General features: G+C 44.1%; 1 protein-coding gene across 5 annotated transcripts in view; it reads right to left on the bottom strand.

Moving 5' to 3' along the window:
* Positions 1–20,720, bottom strand: part of PPM1A (protein phosphatase, Mg2+/Mn2+ dependent 1A) — a 130,391-nt gene that overhangs the window by 36,525 nt on the left and 73,146 nt on the right. For all 5 annotated transcript variants that reach the window (XM_033952495.1, XM_033952494.1, XM_033952497.1 and 2 more), the window contains one exon: positions 7,994–8,105. In XM_033952495.1, coding sequence (XP_033808386.1) covers positions 7,994–8,105 — 112 coding nt within the window. The remainder of the gene's footprint in view (positions 1–7,993; positions 8,106–20,720) is intronic.

Genomic DNA, 20,720 nt, shown 5'->3' with positions numbered 1-20,720 from the left:
ATTGCATGCTGTCAAATGTGCCATTAGCATGAGATCACTTAATATCTCCTCAAGAAAAGGCACTAAGACCTGGATACTCTAAATAGCTGCATTTTCAGCGACCGCCTTAAAAGTGGCTGCTGATCGTGTGTCATTCACACGATGGCGTGGTTTAGAGCAGTGTTCTTCAACCTTTTTGCACCCGTGGACCGGCAGAAATAAAAGAATTATTTTGTGGACCGGAAAACTAGTAGGACTAAAATTTAAAAACCCTGTTTACGCTCCATCTCCACAAGCTCGGTCCCGCAAACCATCTGATCCCATCTGCACAAGCCGCAATTATGATTTTATATTGAACGTATTTTATTAAAGTATAAAAAGAAACAATATTCTGAACAATTGTGATTTTATAAATACAAATATACAGAGCACGGACCAACAAAACCCCTGTCTCCCCTCCCCTTCACATATATCCCCTCTACTATCAAGAAAACTGAACAAGCCAAGTTCATAGAAATATCATGCTAACAGAATACTGCAGTCCCCAGTTATGTCTCTAGCAGGATATATATTTCAAATCTGATATATTCTAATCACAAAATAGAAATAAAATTATTTGTTTCTACCTTTTGTTGTCTCTGGTTTCTGCTTTCATCTTCTTTTCACTCTCTTCCTTCTAGCGTCTGCCCTCTCTGTCTCTTCAATCCAGCATCTGCCCCTTCCATCTACTGTCTGACCTCTCCCCCTTCCATATGGTATTTGTCTTCTTTCTATGCCCCTCTCCCCTTTCCATCCAGCCTATGCCCCTCTCTCCTTTTTACACGATTCATTCCAGCTTCACTGCTCTCTTCATTTTTATCTCTCCTACACCAGATCTAGCATCTTTGTCCCTCTCAATTTTTCTGCTGACCCCCCTTCCCATCTCATTCCTATCTCTCCCCTTCCCCTCCTCTAATCTCCCTGCAAGCTGTTTCCTTCCTTTTTTCTTCTCCCTTCCCTCCTCCCCCTGTCTAGCAGTAACTCTCTTCCTTTTCCTTTCCCTCCTCCCCTCCCAGCAGCATCTCTCCTTCTCCTTCCCTCCAGGTCCAGTAGCAACTGTACCTTTTCCCCCCTTGCTCAGCAGCTTCCCAGACTCCTTTCCCTCCTCCCCTCCCAACAGCATCTCTCCTTCTCCCTCTCCAGGTCCAGTAGCAGCTGTCCCTTTTTCCCCCTTACCCAGCAGCTTCCCAGACTCCTTTCCCTCCCCCCCTTCCAGCAGCATCTCTCCTTCTCCCTATCCAGGTCCAGTAGCAGCTGTCCCTTTTTCCCCTTGCCCAGCAGCTTCCCAGACTCCTTTCCCTCCCCCCCTCCCAGCAGCATCTCTCCTTCTCCCTATCCAGGTCCAGTAGCAGCTGTCCCTTTTTCCCCTTGCCCAGCAGCTTCCCAGACTCCTTTCCCTCCCCCCTCCCAGCAGCATCTCTCCTTCTCCCTATCCAGGTCCAGTAGCAGCTGTCCCTTTTTTTTTTCACCATGCCCAGCAGCTTTCTCCCCTCCCAGCAACTCTCCTTACTTGCCAGCGCTGCAATTCAGTAAGGCAGCCTCGGGTCCTTTGTTGGGTCGCACCGCCTCTGAGGAAAGCGGAAGTTGCATCATCAGAGGCGGACCGACTCAGCAAAAGCTCCAAGGCTTCCTTCGTCAATCGCTGCGTTTGTAAGGAGAGCCGCTGGGAGGGGAGAAAGCACAGTGTGAGGCTCCCTATTATCTCTCCGGCCCTGCGCGACGGACAGCTCCTCGATTTTGCCGGTCCTGCACGGACCAGCAGGAAATTGAACAAGTTGATCTCGCCGGTCCTGCGCAGACCGGCAGGAATTTTCTGCGGACCGGCACCGGTCCGCGGACCGGCGGTTGAAGAACTGTGGTTTAGAGAATCACGCCTCCGGCAAAGGTAGGTGCAGGAAATGTAGGTGTGATTCTGGCATTGTTTTATGGGGCAATAGTAGGCGCCTGGAAATGTCTTTTAAAAGAACTTTTAAATGGCATTTCCCCCTTAACTTAGGTGCTGGTAAAGGGGTAAAGCACCATTTACAGAATATGGGCCTAAATGTCCATGTAATTTAAAGCACAGTAATGAACATTTCAATGTGGCAATTGCAGAGAACAGACTGGGCATGCCTCCATAAATTAGCACACAGTCTGTGCTTAAGGCATGTTTAAAATATCTGCTGTTAAGACAAGTTACATGAAAAAATCTCAGTGCACTTTAATATTACCCTAAGTGCTATAAAAACAATGAAACAAAAGCAGATCATATTTCCAAGCATTTACTGGGATTCTCGCCAAAAAGTTTTGATCTAGTAGTCTTTTCAAATTTGCTGACTTTAGGCCACTAGATCACTGTTGACAATTACAACAATTCAGTTTGTTGAGCACCAGAGCATAGGTAAATGCTTTTAATTCAGCAACAAAAAGTTATAAATGTCAACACTAAAAACAAAAAAGCAGAAATATAAATAAGGTTTTAAAGCCCAGTAAGAATCAAAAACAAGTCAATATTTTGAGAAATCTAGATGGTATTGCTGCTTTAAAACAGATTAAGTGAACAAAATCACTATTGACATTTTGTACACAGCACAAATTAATTTTGTTGAACAAAATTTGTTAAGGTTAGCTAGCTCCATGTAATTCAGAGTGAAACACATAAACGAGTTATGCGTCTCTGTTTAAGCATCAACATTTTTTGCTTTGTGCTTTCTAGCAAATTAATCCAAAAATTAAATTTAAACTTCTTTTTTTAGCTGAAGCAGTTATTTTTAATAAACACAATGCTCCCTTCAGCTCAAAACATTTATGGTCTCAATAATGGAGCAAACTGCTCTGAAGTTGATGCCACAAATGCTTGTTTACATACAATGTAATTACTAGCAAGAGATCACTCATTTCTTTTTAGGAAAAAAAGACTCAGATATTGTAGCTTACCTTTACTACTTTCACAAATAAAAATGGATTGCAAAATTACCTTTTAAACATCTTTATAAATGCAAGGAACTTCAAAAATTTTCACAGAGCTACTACAACTATGTTTCTTTCCAATAATAAACTGCAAATATTCTATGTCACACCCAACATTTTGCATTCTCAAGGGGTAATTTACTTTTTATTTCTAAAATGTGCTGCAGGTATATAGTGAAGATACTTACCTGTAGTAGGTATTCTCCAAGGACAGCAGGCCAATATTCTCACATGTGGGGTGACATCATTCACACTCCCACCATGCATGTACATATGCCTTTCTCCCCAACTCACGAGCATGGGACCAGCAGTACAATAATATAGTTAAAAAATAAAATACAACTCCTAGGGAGGTGGGACAGTATGTGAGAATACAGGCCTGCTGCACTCAGAGAATACCTGCTATAGGTAAGTAATTTCGCTTTCTCTGAGGACAAGCAGGTCAAATTATCCTCACATGTAGGAATCCCCAGCTACCAGGCTCACTGAACATAATAATATTAGGACAATAGGGACTTTCAGTAACGAGTACAAAAGCTCAGTCAACCAGAAAACATATATATAGCCTGGAACAGAATAAACTGGGCCTAGGAGGGTGGAGTTGGATTCTAGACACCAAACAAATTCTGCAGTTCTGTCTGACCAAACCAAATGTCGTGTTGGGTATTCTGTTCAAGCCAGCAGTGGGATGTGAATATTTGGACTGAAGCCCACATTGCAGCCTTACAAATCTCTTCAATGGAGGCTGACCTTGTGGGCTACTGATGTTGCCATGGCTCTGACACTGTGAGCCTTGACATGACTCTCCAGAAACAGCCCAGCCTTGGCATAAACAAAAAAATATACTCTTTTCAATTGGCTGGAAACTGTGTTTAGCAATGGCAATCCCCATCCTTTAGGATGAAAAAAAAAAAAAAAAAGCTGGGTAGACTGTCTGTAGGGCCTAGTACATGCCACATAAAAGGTCAAAGCTTGCTTGCATCCAAAGTGTACAGTGTACTTTCACCAGAATGGGCAAGAAGTTTTGAAAAAAAATGTTGGTAGAATTAACTGGTTCAGATTACAGAATGACACGGGGGAAAAAATTTGTTCTCGTCACCACCCCATCCCCGTGACCACTGTCCCCGCGACTACTATCCCCACAGCATCCATACAAGTCTCAGTACTGCAATATTTAGCTTATTCCTTCCTTATAAATCAAAGTTCTGGCTGCTGAACTAGAGAAAGAGATGTTCAGCTGGCAGGGCTTTGTTTAAAATTTTTTATCAACACAACTAATATACAGTAGTACTTTATCCTAAAGCAAAAAATAAAAAAAAAATTTTTCTACCTTTGTTGTCTGGTTTCTGCTTTCCTTATCTTCTCATTCAATTCCTTCCATCCACTGTCTGTCTTCTCTCTGCGTCTTCCATTTGCTCTGTTACTGTGCCTCTCCCTTCACCCCTCCCCCCCAATTGGTCTGGCACCCATCTTCTTCCCTCCACTCCCTCCATAGTCTGGCATCTCTTTCTTCTCCCCTTCCAGCGTCCTCTCCCTACTCTATGTTCCCCATTTCCCTTCAGCATCTTCTCCCTACTCTGTCTTCCCCATTTCCCTTCAGCATCTTCTCTCCACTCTGTCTTACCCATTTCCTTTCAGCGTCTGTTCCTTTCCGTTCCACCACCACCCTTCCCTCTCGCCACCTCACCACCCTTCAGCACCTCTCGCGCAGTCTGAGCATCTCTCTTCTTGCCCCTTACCTTCACGGCACATTTTAAGTTTAGAGAGCAACTTTGCTCAAGCCGCCAGAGTCTGCCTGCAGTCGCGTGTGTCTGTGGGCGGAAAATTCTCCTCTGACTCAACTTCCACAAATACCTGAAATAGAATCCATTCCCTTCTTTCCTTGGTGGAATGAGTTCAACCACATGGACCTTGAGAAGGGGTGGAGATTTCCTCTGCAAGTACCTGCTTGGTGTGAAAGCGGAGATAGGTGGCTTTCGGTGGGCAATTTGATGGTGGTTTCCAGCAATGGAGAGCATAACTGAGATGAACTATTTGAAGAACCTATCAGTTGGAGATTATAAAGGGCCACCTGTTTTGGAAAACTCAGTTTCCCCAATCAGCAACAGAAACCGCACCACAGGCAGATGGCCCTGTATGGTGGAGGGTAGAGTCCTGGCTGGAACAAGCACCCCTGATGCTAATAGGCCTTCCAAGTGCTCTTGGAGCATGGACCAGATCCACTCATTGAGGGCTGAAATTGGTAAAGGCTGGGGTGCTAGTTCAGAAACAGCCTGCAGAGATGTCACAGCTATGTTGGAGGCTGGGTTCTGGCTATTTAGGGACCAGCACAAAGATACCACTACAGAGTATGTGTGTGTGTGGGGGGGGGGGGGGGGGGGGGGCACTCCTCCTGGTGCCAATGCTTCTTGGGTATCGAGAACCTCGATGCCCTGGAGCTCCTAGCACCATACTTCGAGGGGGATCGATGCTTGTGCTTCTTGGCCTTTGTCCAAGGTGCAGCTTCAATGTTCCTTGGCGTCAATGGGGACAATGTTAAATTTACACATCTCTTCGGTGTTGGGTCCAAGGATGCTTGGTCCAAGGGTTGGCATCAAGGCAGTTGGGGACCCATTTGATGCTTGGCCATTCCCAATGTCAGTACCAGTCTAGCAGTTAGTGGGACCAATGTCTCCAATGCTGATGCAGATGTTGAAGGCAGTACTTATGCCAATGTCAACAGTTCAAATCTGGCTCCAAAAATCTCCTTTTGAGGGATTTCTGTGTCCTTTTCTGCATACACAAGCAAGGATCACAGGTCAACTGGCTGAGGTCTGGCCCCAAACACTGGATACACCAGTTGTGAGTGCCAGCTCCATAGAAACATAGAAACACAGAAAAATGACGGCAAAAAAGGGCCACAGCCCATCAAGTCTGCCCACTCTAATGATCCACCCCCCTGACTATTGCATCAAGAATAGCATTGGAAGCCTTAGATGACATTGAAGAAGAAATAGCTGCATGCAAATCAAACACCTCTATGGGGAGCACAAAAAGAGAAATAGCTCACTTGAAAACATTGGCAGTACCCGACCAATGCTTGGGCTTAAGAGGGCCCTGAAAGCCGAGAAAAATAAAGAAAACATAAAAGGGCAAAACTTCACTAAAAACACTAAGGGCTCCACAGATGGATCCAAAATTGGCTGGCGGATAGGAAGCAGAGGGTAGTAGTAAAAGGACACTACTCTGACTGGAAAGAGGTCACGAGTGGTGTCCCGCAGGGGTCAGTGCTGGGACCGCTGCTGTTCAATATATTCATTAACGATCTGGAAACGGGTATGAAGTGCGAAGTTATCAAGTTCGCGGACAATACAAAACTCTCCAACAGGGTCAAAACTGTTGAGGAATGCAAAGAACTGCAGAGCGACCTGAACAAACTGTGCGAGTGGGCAAAAAGATGGCAGATGAGCTTCAATGTGGAGAAATGTAAGGTCTTGCACATCGGGAAAGGGAACCCCATGTACAGCTATACGATGGGAGGAAGGGAGATGGGGAAAGGCACCCTAGAAAAAGACCTGGGGGTATTGGTGGATACAACAATGAAGCCAGCGGCGCAATGTGCAGCGGCCTCAAAGAAAGCGAACAGAATGCTGGGCATTATCAAAAAAGGTATCACTACCAGAACGAAGGAGGTCATCCTGCCATTGTATCGAGCAATGGTGCGACCACATCTGGAATACTGTGTCCAATACTGGTCACCGTACCTTAAGAAAGACATGGCGATACTTGAGAGGGTCCAGAGGAGAGCAACTAGGATGATAAAAGGAATGGAGAACCTTTCATATGCCGAAAGGTTAGACAAACTGGGGCTCTTTACCCTGGAAAAGCGGAGACTGAGAGGAGACATGATACAGACATATAAAATCATGAAAGGCATAGAGAGGGTGGAGAGGGACAGATTCTTCAGACTAGCGGGGACAACAAAAACAAGAGGTCACTCAGAAAACTGAGAGGGGACAGATTCAAAACGAATGCAAGGAAATTTTTCTTCACTCAGAGGGTGGTGGACACCTGGAACACGCTTCCAAAGGCGGTAATAGGACAGAGTACAATACTGGGTTTCAAAAAGGGACTGGATGACTTCCTGAAAGCGAAGGGGATTGCAGGGTATAGATAGAAGGTTACTCTACAGGACAAAAGCGAAAAGCATATGTGAGTTTTAGGGTAGGAGTACTATCAGGTCCTGGACCTGAGGGGCCGCCGCGTGAGCGGACTGCCGGGCAAGATGGACCTCTGGTCTGACCCGACAGAGGCAAGTCTTATGTTCTTATGTTCTAACTTAGGGACTGCTAATACACACCTAACACACAGAAATGGACTAACACAGGGGTGTCCAACCTTTTGGCTTCCCTGGGCCGCATTGGCTGAGAAAAAAATGTTCTTATGTTCTCCTTTTATGAAGGCGTGTTAGGGTCTTAATGCAAGTAATAGCGCGCGCTAGCCGCTACCGCCTCCTCTTAAGTAGGCGGTAGTTTTTCGGCTTGCGCGCACTAATCCGGTGCGTGCACTAAAAATGCTAGTGAACCTTCGTAAAAGGAGCCCTGAGAGGAACAGGAGCTGAAATAAAAAGTGAAAAAAAGAAAGGAAAATAATGACAAAACCCTGCAAGAAAAAGCACCCAAACTCAAAGACAAAATGACACTGAGGAGTTGATAAAGACATGTCTTCCCGTCACTGTGGATGAAAGATTGTTGGTCCTGTGCTTGCGATTTGGGTGAGAAAGCACCTGTGCTTATACAGTGGGAGTTTTGCCTCACGCTCCTAAAAAGACAGTACATTGGGCAGTGTTTCCACACTGGGCTCCATGGATGACATTGCCCAACATGTGAGAATAATTTGGCCTGCTTGTCCTCAGAAAAGCATGTATACAGTTATTTCAATTCTGAAAGCTCTGGTTCAGGCTAAATTTTATTTTAAATAAAAAGGTACCACAAAAATATCCCTTTTACTTTATATCAAAAGTATATACAGACTCGAGTAAACTCACTTGCTTGCCAATTCACCCCCTGGAGGGAGATTAGGGATGCTCTCTGTTGCTAATGTACGCATCACGTGGACTAAGTCTGGTGCACCTTCTTCACCCTGCTTCTTTATGATCTCTGGGAATCAGAAGTACTTTTTTTGTAAGTGCTGTCCAAAAGTAACTTTAAAAAAGACTGAAACAATATTATCAACAAGTAATAAGTAATTCAACACTACTCTGCAGACAGCATTTATCATGCTTTGAGACATCTATTACACATTGGTACCATACTTGTTTCATTTAACACTAAACAAAAATATCTAATCCTGGTATTTAAAGTTCCAAAAGCACAAAATTACAAACTGAAATTTAAATTGACAATAGTTAAACTAGTAGCAGGAATTTTTCGGTCTGCAAATGTACAATTTCCTTAATTAACATTTATAAAGTCAGTATAAATCTGCCCTTGTTTTTGTCACTACTGTAGTCTGAAATAGATAAATACAACAATAAGACAGAATGAATGGTTTTTAGAGTTTTAAACAGTTGACAGACAACTAGTAATATCAGTTATTTTTTTAAAACACTGAACATTTTATTTCACGATGCACTTGAAAAAATTCAGTTTCAGATAAACCAGATGAAGTAAACCATTGTAACTGGCTTGTTAAGAGAAGCAGTATATATAAGTATTTTAAATAAACAACAAAATAAAAGATTCAGCAAATATTAATATTTGTATAAGGCACAGTTACTTGGTCATTTTATCTAACACAGTTTAGATCTGAATAAAAAGCAAAAGGTCAAAGATTTAGTTTGCCAAATTCCTTTATTGTAGATTATACTTGTACTAGATATTAGAAATCATACAAGTTCTAATGCTAAAGTTCTGTTGTACAAAAATAAAGGAATTTATATGTTGTCTAAACTACACATAAAACAACCTACAGCCACAGAACATTTAACATACTAAACCAACACATTTATATCTGAATGGTACTATCAATAATACATTTGAATAAACACCAACAACAAGAAATGGTAGCACTCATCCCCCCCAGTATTTTTTTAAACCACATTTTGAATACTTTTTCCCTATTACAAGGCAGTTCTCCTTCAGTTCTAATTCACAATTTGTAACATACATTGCTTTACAATCCTAGATAAAGAACTTGACAAATTTAAATACTTTCACCCTCATGTTTTGAACTTTTTTTGTTTAATACTGATGACTAGAAAACAACGGAGTGACATGGAAACACTAGCAAAGCTTAATAATATTTGAATAAAACTTCAACTATACTATTTGTAACTGGACTTGTATAAAAATATTCATGACACTAAAATATCATTAAATTATAAAACCTGCTGTCATAAGCTGGCTCCATAAATCCTAAGTTTGGACAGACAGTAGTAAAAGTGGTGATCTGTGCTCTGTCAGAAGCAAGGCAAAGAGGAGAGAGTATAGAGCTTTGTCTCTTTGCAAGAAATATTTTCAAAGACTTATTGTTGCTACTGAGACTGGTATTTCTGGCTCTTTCAGATCTTAAAATAAAAACCTCTTCCAAGAAAAGAACAAAGCACATTTTCTGTAACAAAAACGTGCAGTAAATTCATTTTTCTTCTTTCCTCGATAAAATGTATTAAATAAAGGACCCAATGTACTAAGTTGTATAAACACACAGGTTAAAGGTCAAAGTGTTAATGCAAACAAAGCAAATATTAACAGTAATACAAAACATTAACTACACCTTCCTGAGTTTATGTATGCTTTTTATAATATTACATTGAGCCATTTTAATGTATTTTATACTATACCAATAGGTAATGAGTTATTTAACATACAGAATCAATATATTTATTGGTAGTCCTAACCATACATGCTAACAAGATATCAGCAAAATCACCTCAATTTTTTTCAGGTACCGAGAAATGCTTTCTGATGCTTATTCTCAGGAAACTAGCAATATAATTTAAAGTTGTGTCAGATCATTTTATTCATTAAGGGGATAATTTTATAAGGCTTTTGGCACTTGTAAAACAGGATTTCAGTGGCGTTGTGGATTGTATGTTTTATAAAACTGAGCAGGAGTATACACATACACACACAAAATAGATTGCAGATGTACATGAATATTTTATAAAATATGCAGGTATGCTCAACACTTGCACAAATTTTTAATCTTCAGAGCAAGTGTAAATTTGTGAGGAAACATTTGTGAGCTACTGGGGATCAATGTAGAAGCCTATTTTGTAAGACCATACAGGTGCCTATATGCCTGGCCTTTATAAAACATGAATATCCACAACCAACTCAGAGGTGAAAAGGTTATCTAAAACTAGGTATAAAACAGGCAATTTTAAAACAGATTAGGTGCTCTAAATGTTGTATTTGTCAAGTACTGACTGACATAACTGATTACTTTCTTCAATTAAGAAACAAAGAAAACAATGAAAAGGTAATCAACAAGTTTATGCAGGAAGTAACCCCAGGAACACGCCTATTGATTTATGTAATTCCATTCAAAATTAAGTAAAATATCGTGTCTTATAAGCTGGAATAGAAATATTGAAAACAGAGTGAAAGTTGTATTTAAACTCCCCTTCCCCAAATTCCAAAACTCAGGACTACAACAGAAGATATTTCTAACTTACCGTATATATTCAAATATAAACTCATCCGAATATAAACTGAGAAAACATTTTTCCCCTAAAAAAGGGGGTGGAGGGGATGTTAACTTGAATCTAAACCGAGGGTTTATATTAAAGTCCACCCGACCCCCCTCCCTGACCCACCACAGGCCTTTCCCCAGGCCCATCTTAAGCCCTGGTGGGCCAGTGGTGAGTTGGGACAGGAGCAATCCCTTCCTCCCCCAAGGTAAACTGGTTCTGCACCAACCACACCCCTCCCCCCTCCCAAAACCAGCACTGACCTCTCCCAGGACCTACCTTAAATCATGGTGGTCCATCTCAGGTGAGGTGTCAGGTTCTGTCCCGGCCAGCTGTGTAACCACTGACCCCCTCCCCCCTCGTGGAACCAATATAGGCCTCACTCCGGGTCTACTTTACTCTGGTGGTCCAGTGGGATGAGTTGGAGCAGGAACAATTCTCCTACAGTCCTGCCTGTGCAGTCTTGCTGGTAAAAATGGCTGCAGCAAGTTTCACAACAACCTTGCGAGACTGCCGAATGCCGAATCTAGAGCTTTAGAACAGGAATTTGGATGTAGGAGTGACTCCTTGTTCTGAGTTAACATGGTTGGGAATGGCTGCAATCTCCATGGCTACTAGAGCCCTCATCTAAGAAGTAGTAGAAACCAAGCCTGGCAGGGCCAGACAGGTGCTAGGAGGATCATGGTGCCCTGATCTTGGCGAAGTTTGAGTATGGTCCTCCCTATGAGAGGAATGGGAAGAAATGCATAAAGGAAATTGTTTCCTCCACGAAGCAGAAAGGCATCCAGAGTCATGTAGTTGGGGGCAGAGTCTAAAACAAAACTTTGGAAGCTTTTTATTCCAGGGAGAAGTGAACAGATCTATTTTCAGTGTTTCCCACCAAGAGAAGGTCTGGTACTGAGGGTCCACTTGTGAGGCTGAAAAATTCTACTCAATTTGTCTGAAAGAACATTTTGTTTGCCTACTACCATAGATAAAAAGCTCAGAGAACTACCGGTATTCCCTGAACTGTTGCCCAAGACCATAGCCAAACTGCTTCCTTGCAAAATGATAAGAACCTATTCTACTTTGCTTATTCAGATAGTACATGGCCACTTGGTTATCTGTTTGTATGAATAATACCTGATGAAGTAGATGGTCTAAGAATGTCTTGAGGGCACTGATATGAAGTTCTCCTGTAGACTCCACCCCCTCCCCCCTCTTGGTATGGAGATCGTCCAGGTGAGTTCAGCCTAGCACAAAGGCATCTGTGGTTAGACGTTTTTGGTGCTTAGGGGGGTGAAAGGGAAGAACTTGAGCGAGATTGAATGAAACTATTAACCATTCCAGAGAGAGTGACGAAGTTCTGGGTAACTTGAACGCAAGCAGATGGAGGCCCTGTGGTTTGAGACCACTGGGAAGATTGAGTCCACTGAGGTATGCTGAAATGAAGTTGAGTAAATGGGGTCATGTGTATGTAAAGTCGAGGAGACAAAACATCTGTCATGTGGAAGTGCACCTCAGTTTGGAGACTGACACAGGTGAATGAGATTTTCCACTCTCTGCTATGGTATAAAAGCTTGATCTTGGACAGTATCCAGTTGAGCTCCTATGAACCCCCAAGGTCTGAGACATTGTCAAGGTGTCGAGGGCAAGTATGTTTTCTTGTATAGGCCCAAAAGCATGGAATGAGATCCTTCAATATATATGAGCAGAGAAATGTGCATACTTTTAAGAAATTACTGAAAAAGTTTCTATTTTGTAAAATGAAATATGGAAATTAAGTTTTTCAGATAATTATAAGCGCTGGTCGCCGATATGTTTTGACTTTGCTTTGTTTGTATTGTCTGTGAAGCTGTTTTAATTATGTATGTAACATTTGGAACCCACTTGGTACAAGGCGGGATATAAGTCAATGAACCATAAACCATTATAGATGAGACTTTGAATAGTTCACGGCAATCCCAAAAAGCTCAGCAGAGTTGATCGCATTCTGAGCTGTTTTCAATGATTGTGCTTTGATCAACTAGTCATCTAGGAAGGGGAAAACATGAAACCCCCAATTGCAAAGGGTTGCTGCTAGTGCTGCCTGATTTCCGATTTGAATCAGGTGAATCGATTCAAATTGATTTGTGTTTTTTTTTTTTTTTAAATCAGCCTGGCCGATTCAGTGACCAACCCTCCTAAAGCAGGAGGGTTCAGCAAACCCTTAAATAATTCAGCGCACCCGCACTTGCTCTCTGCCCGGAATGATGCAGCAAGCTCATATTGAACCTGCATGAAGTAGGTAGGTGGTCAAAGAGATGGTTGGAACCCTCCAACGGGAATGACATAGGCAAGCCCCACAATTTGGACAAGTTCCTGATGAAAAAGTTCATAGTCTGCTATTGAGACAGACATGGGGGAAACTACTGCTTGCTCTGGATTTGTAGCATAGAATGTTGGTACTATTTGAGTTTCTGCCAGGTACTGTGACCTGTAATGGCCACTGTTGGAAACAGCAGACTGGGCTAGATGGACCATTGGTCTGACCCAGTATGTTCCTAAGGGATAAGTTACACAGAACAAAGTTCTCTATTTCCATCTGCTAGTTGATGGGCATAACCCAATAGTCTGACTGGTCTGGTATGGATGATAAGGAAGGGTTTACTAAGCTAATTTCCCCTTAGACAAAGAATGGGAAAACAGTCTTAGTAAATGAGATTCTAAATGAGCTACAGCAAACCTTGAAGATTTCCTTTTCCCTTTCCCAATGGTGGGGGGTATAGGAGAGAATTAAAGGTCTCATGTATTAGGTTCCTATGTTTTTGGGGTTGGCTCCTAAATCCAAAGAAATTTTGTCAAGGCCTCTATATACTACATGTTTTTTTGCCCCATTGTATCTCAAAAGAAGAATACAGTACTTGGTACTGTACATAGTCTCTTGAGCAAAGAAAAGTTAATCTGCATGTCTTGGTTAAAATTTTTGAATTCTCTTAAAATACAAAATGTGCAATATATTTTCTTTGACCCTGAGCAATTAAAAATGTTTCTTAATAAGTTTACAGTCACTTTGGGATAATGTTTTCTATGTGGGGTAAAGTGTTTTCTTTAGTTAATTGGGCATCTAAGGCCAATCTGTACTGTAGTATTTTCTTTTGAATTTCTTTCTCGCTCACCGAGTTGGGGACTAAAATAGATAAGTACATTTCCTTAATCAAAGTGTTACTTTAGCTATTATCCTAATTGTTGTAGTTAGATTTTTTATTGTGTAAATTCACATATATTTTATTTTAATTCTGGTTTTCAGGTTATTTGTCCCACTTTTTTACCTTTATAATTAAGGTAAGTGTCTAAAGCAGGGTTGTCCAATGTCGGTCCTCGAGGGCCGCAGTCCAGTCGGATTTTCAGGATTTCCCCAATGAATATACATGAGGTCTATTTGCATGCACTGCTTTCATTGTATGCTAATAGATCTCATGCATATTCATTGGGGAAATCCTGAAAACCCGACTGGATTGCGGCCCTCGAGGACCGACATTGGACACCCCTGGTCTAAAGGGACTTGAAGGAAAAAGGCATATAAGTACAAATTTTCTTTTCGCATCAGCTATTCCTCTTTCCTATTCTGAGCTTCCAGCTACATAAGTCTAAATCATAACCACCCATTTTTTTTAATATCCTAAAATTCTTCTCAATCTACCTAATCAGATCAATGCAATGACAGTCCTGGGCCAGAAACTATGCACAAAGGCTGTTTCTGGAACCCAGCAAACATAGTCCCTAAATCTAGACACAGCGTGTTATCTCTGTGCAATGATCTGAACCCCCACCCCCAACAGACTCAAGGACAATAATCCAATTTGGTTTTCAAGTACTTCAAGATGGCTGCTACAATGCTTACAAGAAATATCCTCATATGCCTTGCATAGACAATCCTGACAAATATAGGACTCCTACTGTGTATCCCGAAAATAAGACAGGGTCTTATATTAATTGTGCTCCAAAAAACGCATTAGGGCTTATTTTCGGGGAATATCTTATTTTTGTTTTTCATGTACAATCATCTCTCCCTTCCTCTCCTCCACCCCAATTATTCCTCTTTCTTTTCTCTCCCCCCCATGTGCAGCATCTTTCTTCGCCTCTCATCCATCCCCTTGTGCAGCAGCTCCGAGTCCTCCAAAACGAGTGGCTGCACTCTGAACGGGCCTTCCCTCTGCAGCGTCTTTCTATCCCTCCCTCCCATTTCTCTTTGCAGCAGAACCCCACCGACCCTCCCACTGTGAGTCCGATACACCTCCAACTCCGAAGCCTCCAAAATAGCAGTGGCAGCGGCAGCAGCTCTGAATGGGCTGCTTCACAGTCTTCCCTGTCAGGGCCTTCTCTATGCCATGTCACTGCTCCTTCACCCATTAGATTCCAATGACGCAAATGAGATTAATAACATCAACCAAAAAATGGGAAAAATAGGTAAATGGCAAAATGACAATATGCTGGCGCTAAACATTGCAAAATCCTCAATTATGCTGTTTCATCTATGAAGCTTCTAGGTGTCATATTGGACAACAAACTGACGTAACAGCAACAAATCAGCTCTGTGGTACAAAAGAGCTTTTACAGACTTCGAATGATATGCTCCCTCTCCAAACTTCTTGAGACCTTACCCTTAAACATCCTGGTTCATTCTCTGGTTATCTCTAGGTTAGATTACTACAACGCGCTATACAAAGGAATCACCCAAAAAGAACTCAGGCACCTACAAATGATCCAAAACACAGAAATAAAACTGATAGAAAATGCAAGAAAATTTGATCATGCGACACCGCTTCTAATCAAAGCCCACTGGCTCCAATATCATATAGAATCACATATAAAATACTACTACTAACATTCAAAACACGAGCCACAAACCTTCCAGAATTTCTTAACAGACTCATAATCCCATATGCCCCTTCTAGAACATTAAGATCTAACATCCAACATCTTCTGTCTATTCCATTGATGCATCTCATTAGCACAACCCATTCTACCATATTTTTGGTCACCGTCCTTTTGCTATGAAACTCAATGTCCAAAGAACTATGTGAAGAAACAGAGTTGGACTGCTTCATAACCAAATGAAAAACATTCCTATTTAAAGAAGCTTTCGATCTTTAATCAAAAAAATTTTTTTTCTTCTTCTTTTTCATATTCACCAAATTTCAGACAGGTACCTTTCTACTGTACTACTACCCTTTAACATTTTTCTGTCCTTTATTGACATTTAGTTCTCCCCCTCCTCCTTTTTGTACCAGTACATCTGTATGTTTGATTTAATGTCATACCGATTTTAGATTTGAAATTTATACCGCTTAGAAAAATATTTTCTTTAAATGTCACTCTCGTATGTTGGCAGATAAAGGAATTTAAGAATCCAGTAGATCAAACAATTTATAAGATATTGCATCATTTAAACTGTAATTCAGAATATATCATATATATCATCATATGTCCTTATGATAAATTTTATGTAGGCATGTCCACAAGATCTTTTAGGAAGCATAAGGTTCCTTTTACAAAAGCGCGTTAGGGCCTTAACACGAGGAATAGTGCGCGTTAAAATGCTGCATGTGCTAGCTGCTACCGCCTCCTCTTGAGCAGGTGGTAGTTTTTCGGCTAGCACGCACGCTAATCAGGTGCGTGCGCTAAAAACCACTAGCGCACCTTCATAAAAGGAGCCCTTAGTTTGGTGGAGTACAGATTTAGTTTGAAATGTAAAAAACTTTCAAAATCTTTGGTAGAATGCCACATTGATCAAAAACATTCTTTTAAAGATTTGAAATGTGTAGCCATAGACCATTTAACAGGAAACAGAGGAGGTGATAGAAAAAAAAAAAAAAGACTTCTACAAAAAGAGAACTGGTAGTGGTGGTACAAGTTACAATCAGTGAATCTACAGGGTTTGAATGCATATGTGAATTGGAAACCTTATCTGTGATTTAGTTTGCATCATCATAGCCCTCTGAAGAGAAAATGTGTTTAGATTTGTAGGTGCTATAGTTGAAAAAGCACAGTTACTTACCGTAACAGGTGTTATCCAGGGACAGCAGGCATATATTTTCACATGTGGGTGACGTCATCTACGGAGCCTCAGCGCGGACAGCTTTTCAAGCAAACTTGATTAATGTTTCAAGTTTGCTACACTGCACCACGCATGTGCATGCCTTCTTGCCCACTAGAGGGCGCATCCCCACCTTGTGGTCCTCAGTTCCATAACCAGCAAAGAAGCCATCCCCGGGGAGGAGGGCGGGTTGTGAGAATATATGCCTGCTGTCCCTGGATAACACCTGTTACGGTAAGTAACTGTGCTTTATCCCAGGACAAGCAGGCATGATATTCTCACATGTGGGTGACCTCCAAGCCAACCAAAAAAGGGCAGGAGGGAGGATGGCAATTAGGAAAACAGGTTACGTAACACCGACTGGCAAAACCGGCCGTCGCTTCTGGACAAAGTGTCCAGACAGTAGTGGGAGGTGAACGTATGAACCGAAGACCAAGTGGCAGCTTTACATAAGTGCTGCACAGGAGTAGACCGGAGGAAAGCAACAGAAGCTGCCATCGCCTGGACCTTATGCCCCGTGACTCGACCATGGAGCGTGTGACCAGCCTGAGCGTAGCAAAAAGAAATACAAGCAGCTAGCCAGTTGGACAAGGTGCACTTGGAAATAGGATGTCCCAGCCGATTAGGATCAAAGGACAAAAATAATTGAGGAACCTTCCGATGAGACTTGGTACGTTGGAGATAAAAAGCCAACGCCCTCTTACAGTCCAGCGTGTGAAGCGCCGCCTCACCAGGATGAGAGTGGGGCTTCGGGAAGAACACCGGAAGAACAATAGACTGATTGAGGTGGAAATCAGACACAACCTTAGGTAGAAATTTAGGATGGGTGCGAAGAACCACCTTGTCATGATGGAATACAGTAAAGGGCGGGTCCGCAACCAAAGCCTGTAGCTCACTAATCCGACGAGCAGACGTGAGCGCAAGTAAAAAGACCACCTTCCAAGTGAGAAACTTAAGAAGAGACTTGTCAATCGGCTCAAAAGGAGGTTTCATCAGTTGAGCCAAGACCACATTAAGATCCCAAACTACAGGAGGAGGTTTCAGAGGAGGATTAATATTAACTAAACCCCTCATGAAACGAACCACCAGAGGATGAAGAGAGAGAGAACGTCCCTCTAGATGCCGATGGAAAGCAGCAATAGCACTGAGATGTACCCGGATGGAAGTTGTCTTCAGCCCAGACTCGGACAAATGCAACAAATATTCCAGAACCGAGGACACCGGAACCAAACTTGGATCCAGATGGTGCGAGGTACACCAGGATGAAAATCTGGTCCACTTCTGGGAATAACAAAGCCGAGTCGAGGCCTTGCGCGAGGCTTCCAACACCTCCCTGACCGCCGAAGTCAGGGGGAAAGGAACCAAGCCGTCAGATGTAATGACTGAAGATTGGGATGCAACAGCGAACCCCGACTCTGAGACAGCAGAGAGGGAAACACAGGCAGAAGTAGAGGCTCCCTGACACTGAGTTGAAGGAGCAGGGAGAACCAGTGCTGACGAGGCCAACGAGGCGTGATGAGAATCATAGTGGCTCCGGATGACTTGAGGTGAACCAACGTCCTCAAGATCAGAGGAAAAGGAGGAAACGCATAAAGGAATCTCCCTCCCCAGTCGAGAAGGAAGGCATCTGCCTCGAGACGGTCCTGGGAGTAAATTCGTGAACAATAAAGGGGCAGTTTGTGAGTCTCCGTGGAGGCAAACAGATCTACCTGAGGCGTCCCCCAGCGGTCGAAGACCTCGCGCAGAACTCGGGAGTTTAGCGACCACTCGTGCGGCTGGAGAAGACGACTGAGTTTGTCGGCCAGACAATTCTTCTCTCCCTGAATGTAAACCGCCCGCAGGAAGATGTTCTGGGAGGTCGCCCATTCCCAAAGGCGCAAGGCTTCCCGGCACAGGGACCAGGAGCCCGTTCCCCCTTGCTTGTTTACATAATACATTGCCACTTGGTTGTCCGTCCGTACCAGGACCACCTGATTTCGCAGCAGATGACCGAACGCTCGAGCTGCCAGAAAAATGGCCCGAAGCTCCAACACATTGATGTGACAAAGACGGTCCTCCAGCGACCATAGCGCTTGAGTCCGCAGACCGTCGAGGTGAGCCCCCCACGCGTACTCCGAAGAGTCCGTGGTCAGGACCTTGCGATGTGGAGGGACGAGAAAGAGCAAACCCCCGGAAAGATTGGAAGAGCTGGTCCACCAACGGAGCGATCGTCTCAAGGAAGGAATGACCATTACAGGAAGGGAGAGCGGGTCTCGATCCTGACGCCACTGGGAGGCCAAGGTCCACTGAGGAAGTCTCAGATGCAATCTGGCAAACGGCGTGACATGAACTGTCGAAGCCATGTGGCCGAGTAGAATCATCAGCCTGTGCGCAGAGACGGAGCGCTGCAGCAAAATCTGACGGGCCAGGCGAAGCAGAGCCTCCAGTCTCGACGAGGGAAGGAACGCACGAAGGCGAACCGTGTCCAGCACGGCCCCGATAAACTGAAGGGATTGAGCCGGGCACAACTGCGATTTGGGAAAATTTACCTCGAACCCCAGACGTTGAAGAAAAATGATAGTCTGTCGGGTCGCTGAGATAACCCCCTCCCGGGATGAAGCCTTGATCAGCCAATCGTCCAGGTAGGGGAAAACCTGCAGCCCCTGAGATCTTAGGGCAGCCGCGACCACCACCATACACTTCGTAAAGACCCGAGGAGACGAGGCCAGCCCGAAGGGAAGGACGCGATATTGGAGGTGCAACTCCCCCACCTGGAACCGTAAGAACTGGCAGAAGGCGGGATGCACCGGAACATGCATATATGCTTCCTTTAGGTCCAGGGAGCACATCCAGTCCCCCGAGTCTAGCAGAGGGTACAGGACTGGAAGGGATAACATACGGAACTTCTCCCGGACAAGGAACTTGTTGAGCCTCCGGAGGTCCAGAATGGGGCGTAAGTCCCCTGTCTTCTTCGGGACCAAAAAGTAACGGGAGTAAAACCCCCGTCCCCTTTGGTTCGGGGGCACCGGCTCCACCGCCCGAAGGCCCAACAAGGACCTGGCCTCCGACAGGAGAAGAGGAAGCTGGTCTCGACAGCAAAGAGAAGCCCCCAGCGGATGTTCCGGTGGCGTGGCTAAGAAGTTCAGCGAGTAGCCCTCGGAGATGATCCGGAGCACCCAAGCGTCCGACGTGATCTCGGCCCAGGCTGGAAGAAAGCCTGCAATCGGCCCCCGATAGGAAGGGGGTCCTTTGACAGTGCGGAGGGGGCCCGCCCCCAACCGCGCATCACGTCAAAAAGACGGAGCGGGTTTAGACGCTCCTTGCGCCAGAGGCTTTGGTTGGGACGCTCTGCCCTGCTGCTGGGGACGCCGGGGCGGAGGCCTGGAGAAGGCCGGCGTCGACTTCTGCGGGTACCGCCGCGGAGGAGGTCTAAACGGCTTCTGCGGCGGAGACCGGGGTTTAGGACGGACCAATGAGGCAATAAAACGCTCGTGTTCAGACAAACGCTTGGTCGCCGCCTCCAAGGATTTATCAAACAGCTCTGAGCCAACACATGGAAGATTGGCCAGACGCTCTTGCAAGTTTGGGTCCATATCCAGGGTACGGAGCCATGCCAGGCGGCGCATCGCCACCGCGAAGGCGGACACACGAGAGGCGAGCTCAAATGCGTCATACACAGCATGGAAGAGGTAGAGACGCAGCTGAGACAAATTGGACATAAAGGCCCCAAAATCCTCTTTATGGGAATCTGGCATGACTCCATGATACCTCGGCAACGACTTCACCATCTGTCTCAAATAAGACGAGAAGGTGAATGCGTAATTCAGGACCCTGGTCACCATCAAAGAGTTGGAATAGAGGCGACGACCAAACTTGTCCAAGGTCCGTCCCTCCCGTCCGGGGGGAACCGCCGCAGAGACCCTGGAAGGCTGCGACTTCTTCAGAGCTGACTCCACCAGTAGGGACTGGTGGGACAGCTGTGCCTTATCAAAGCCCTTGCACGGGACAGTGCGATACTTGGGACTCCATCTTAGAAGGCACCGC

The sequence above is a fragment of the Geotrypetes seraphini genome, chromosome 7 (genome assembly GCF_902459505.1).
Source record: "Geotrypetes seraphini chromosome 7, aGeoSer1.1, whole genome shotgun sequence".
Taxonomy (NCBI): Eukaryota; Metazoa; Chordata; class Amphibia; order Gymnophiona; family Dermophiidae; genus Geotrypetes; species Geotrypetes seraphini.
The sequence above is the reverse complement of the archived record's forward strand: the minus strand, read 5'-3'. Positions and strand labels throughout refer to the sequence as shown.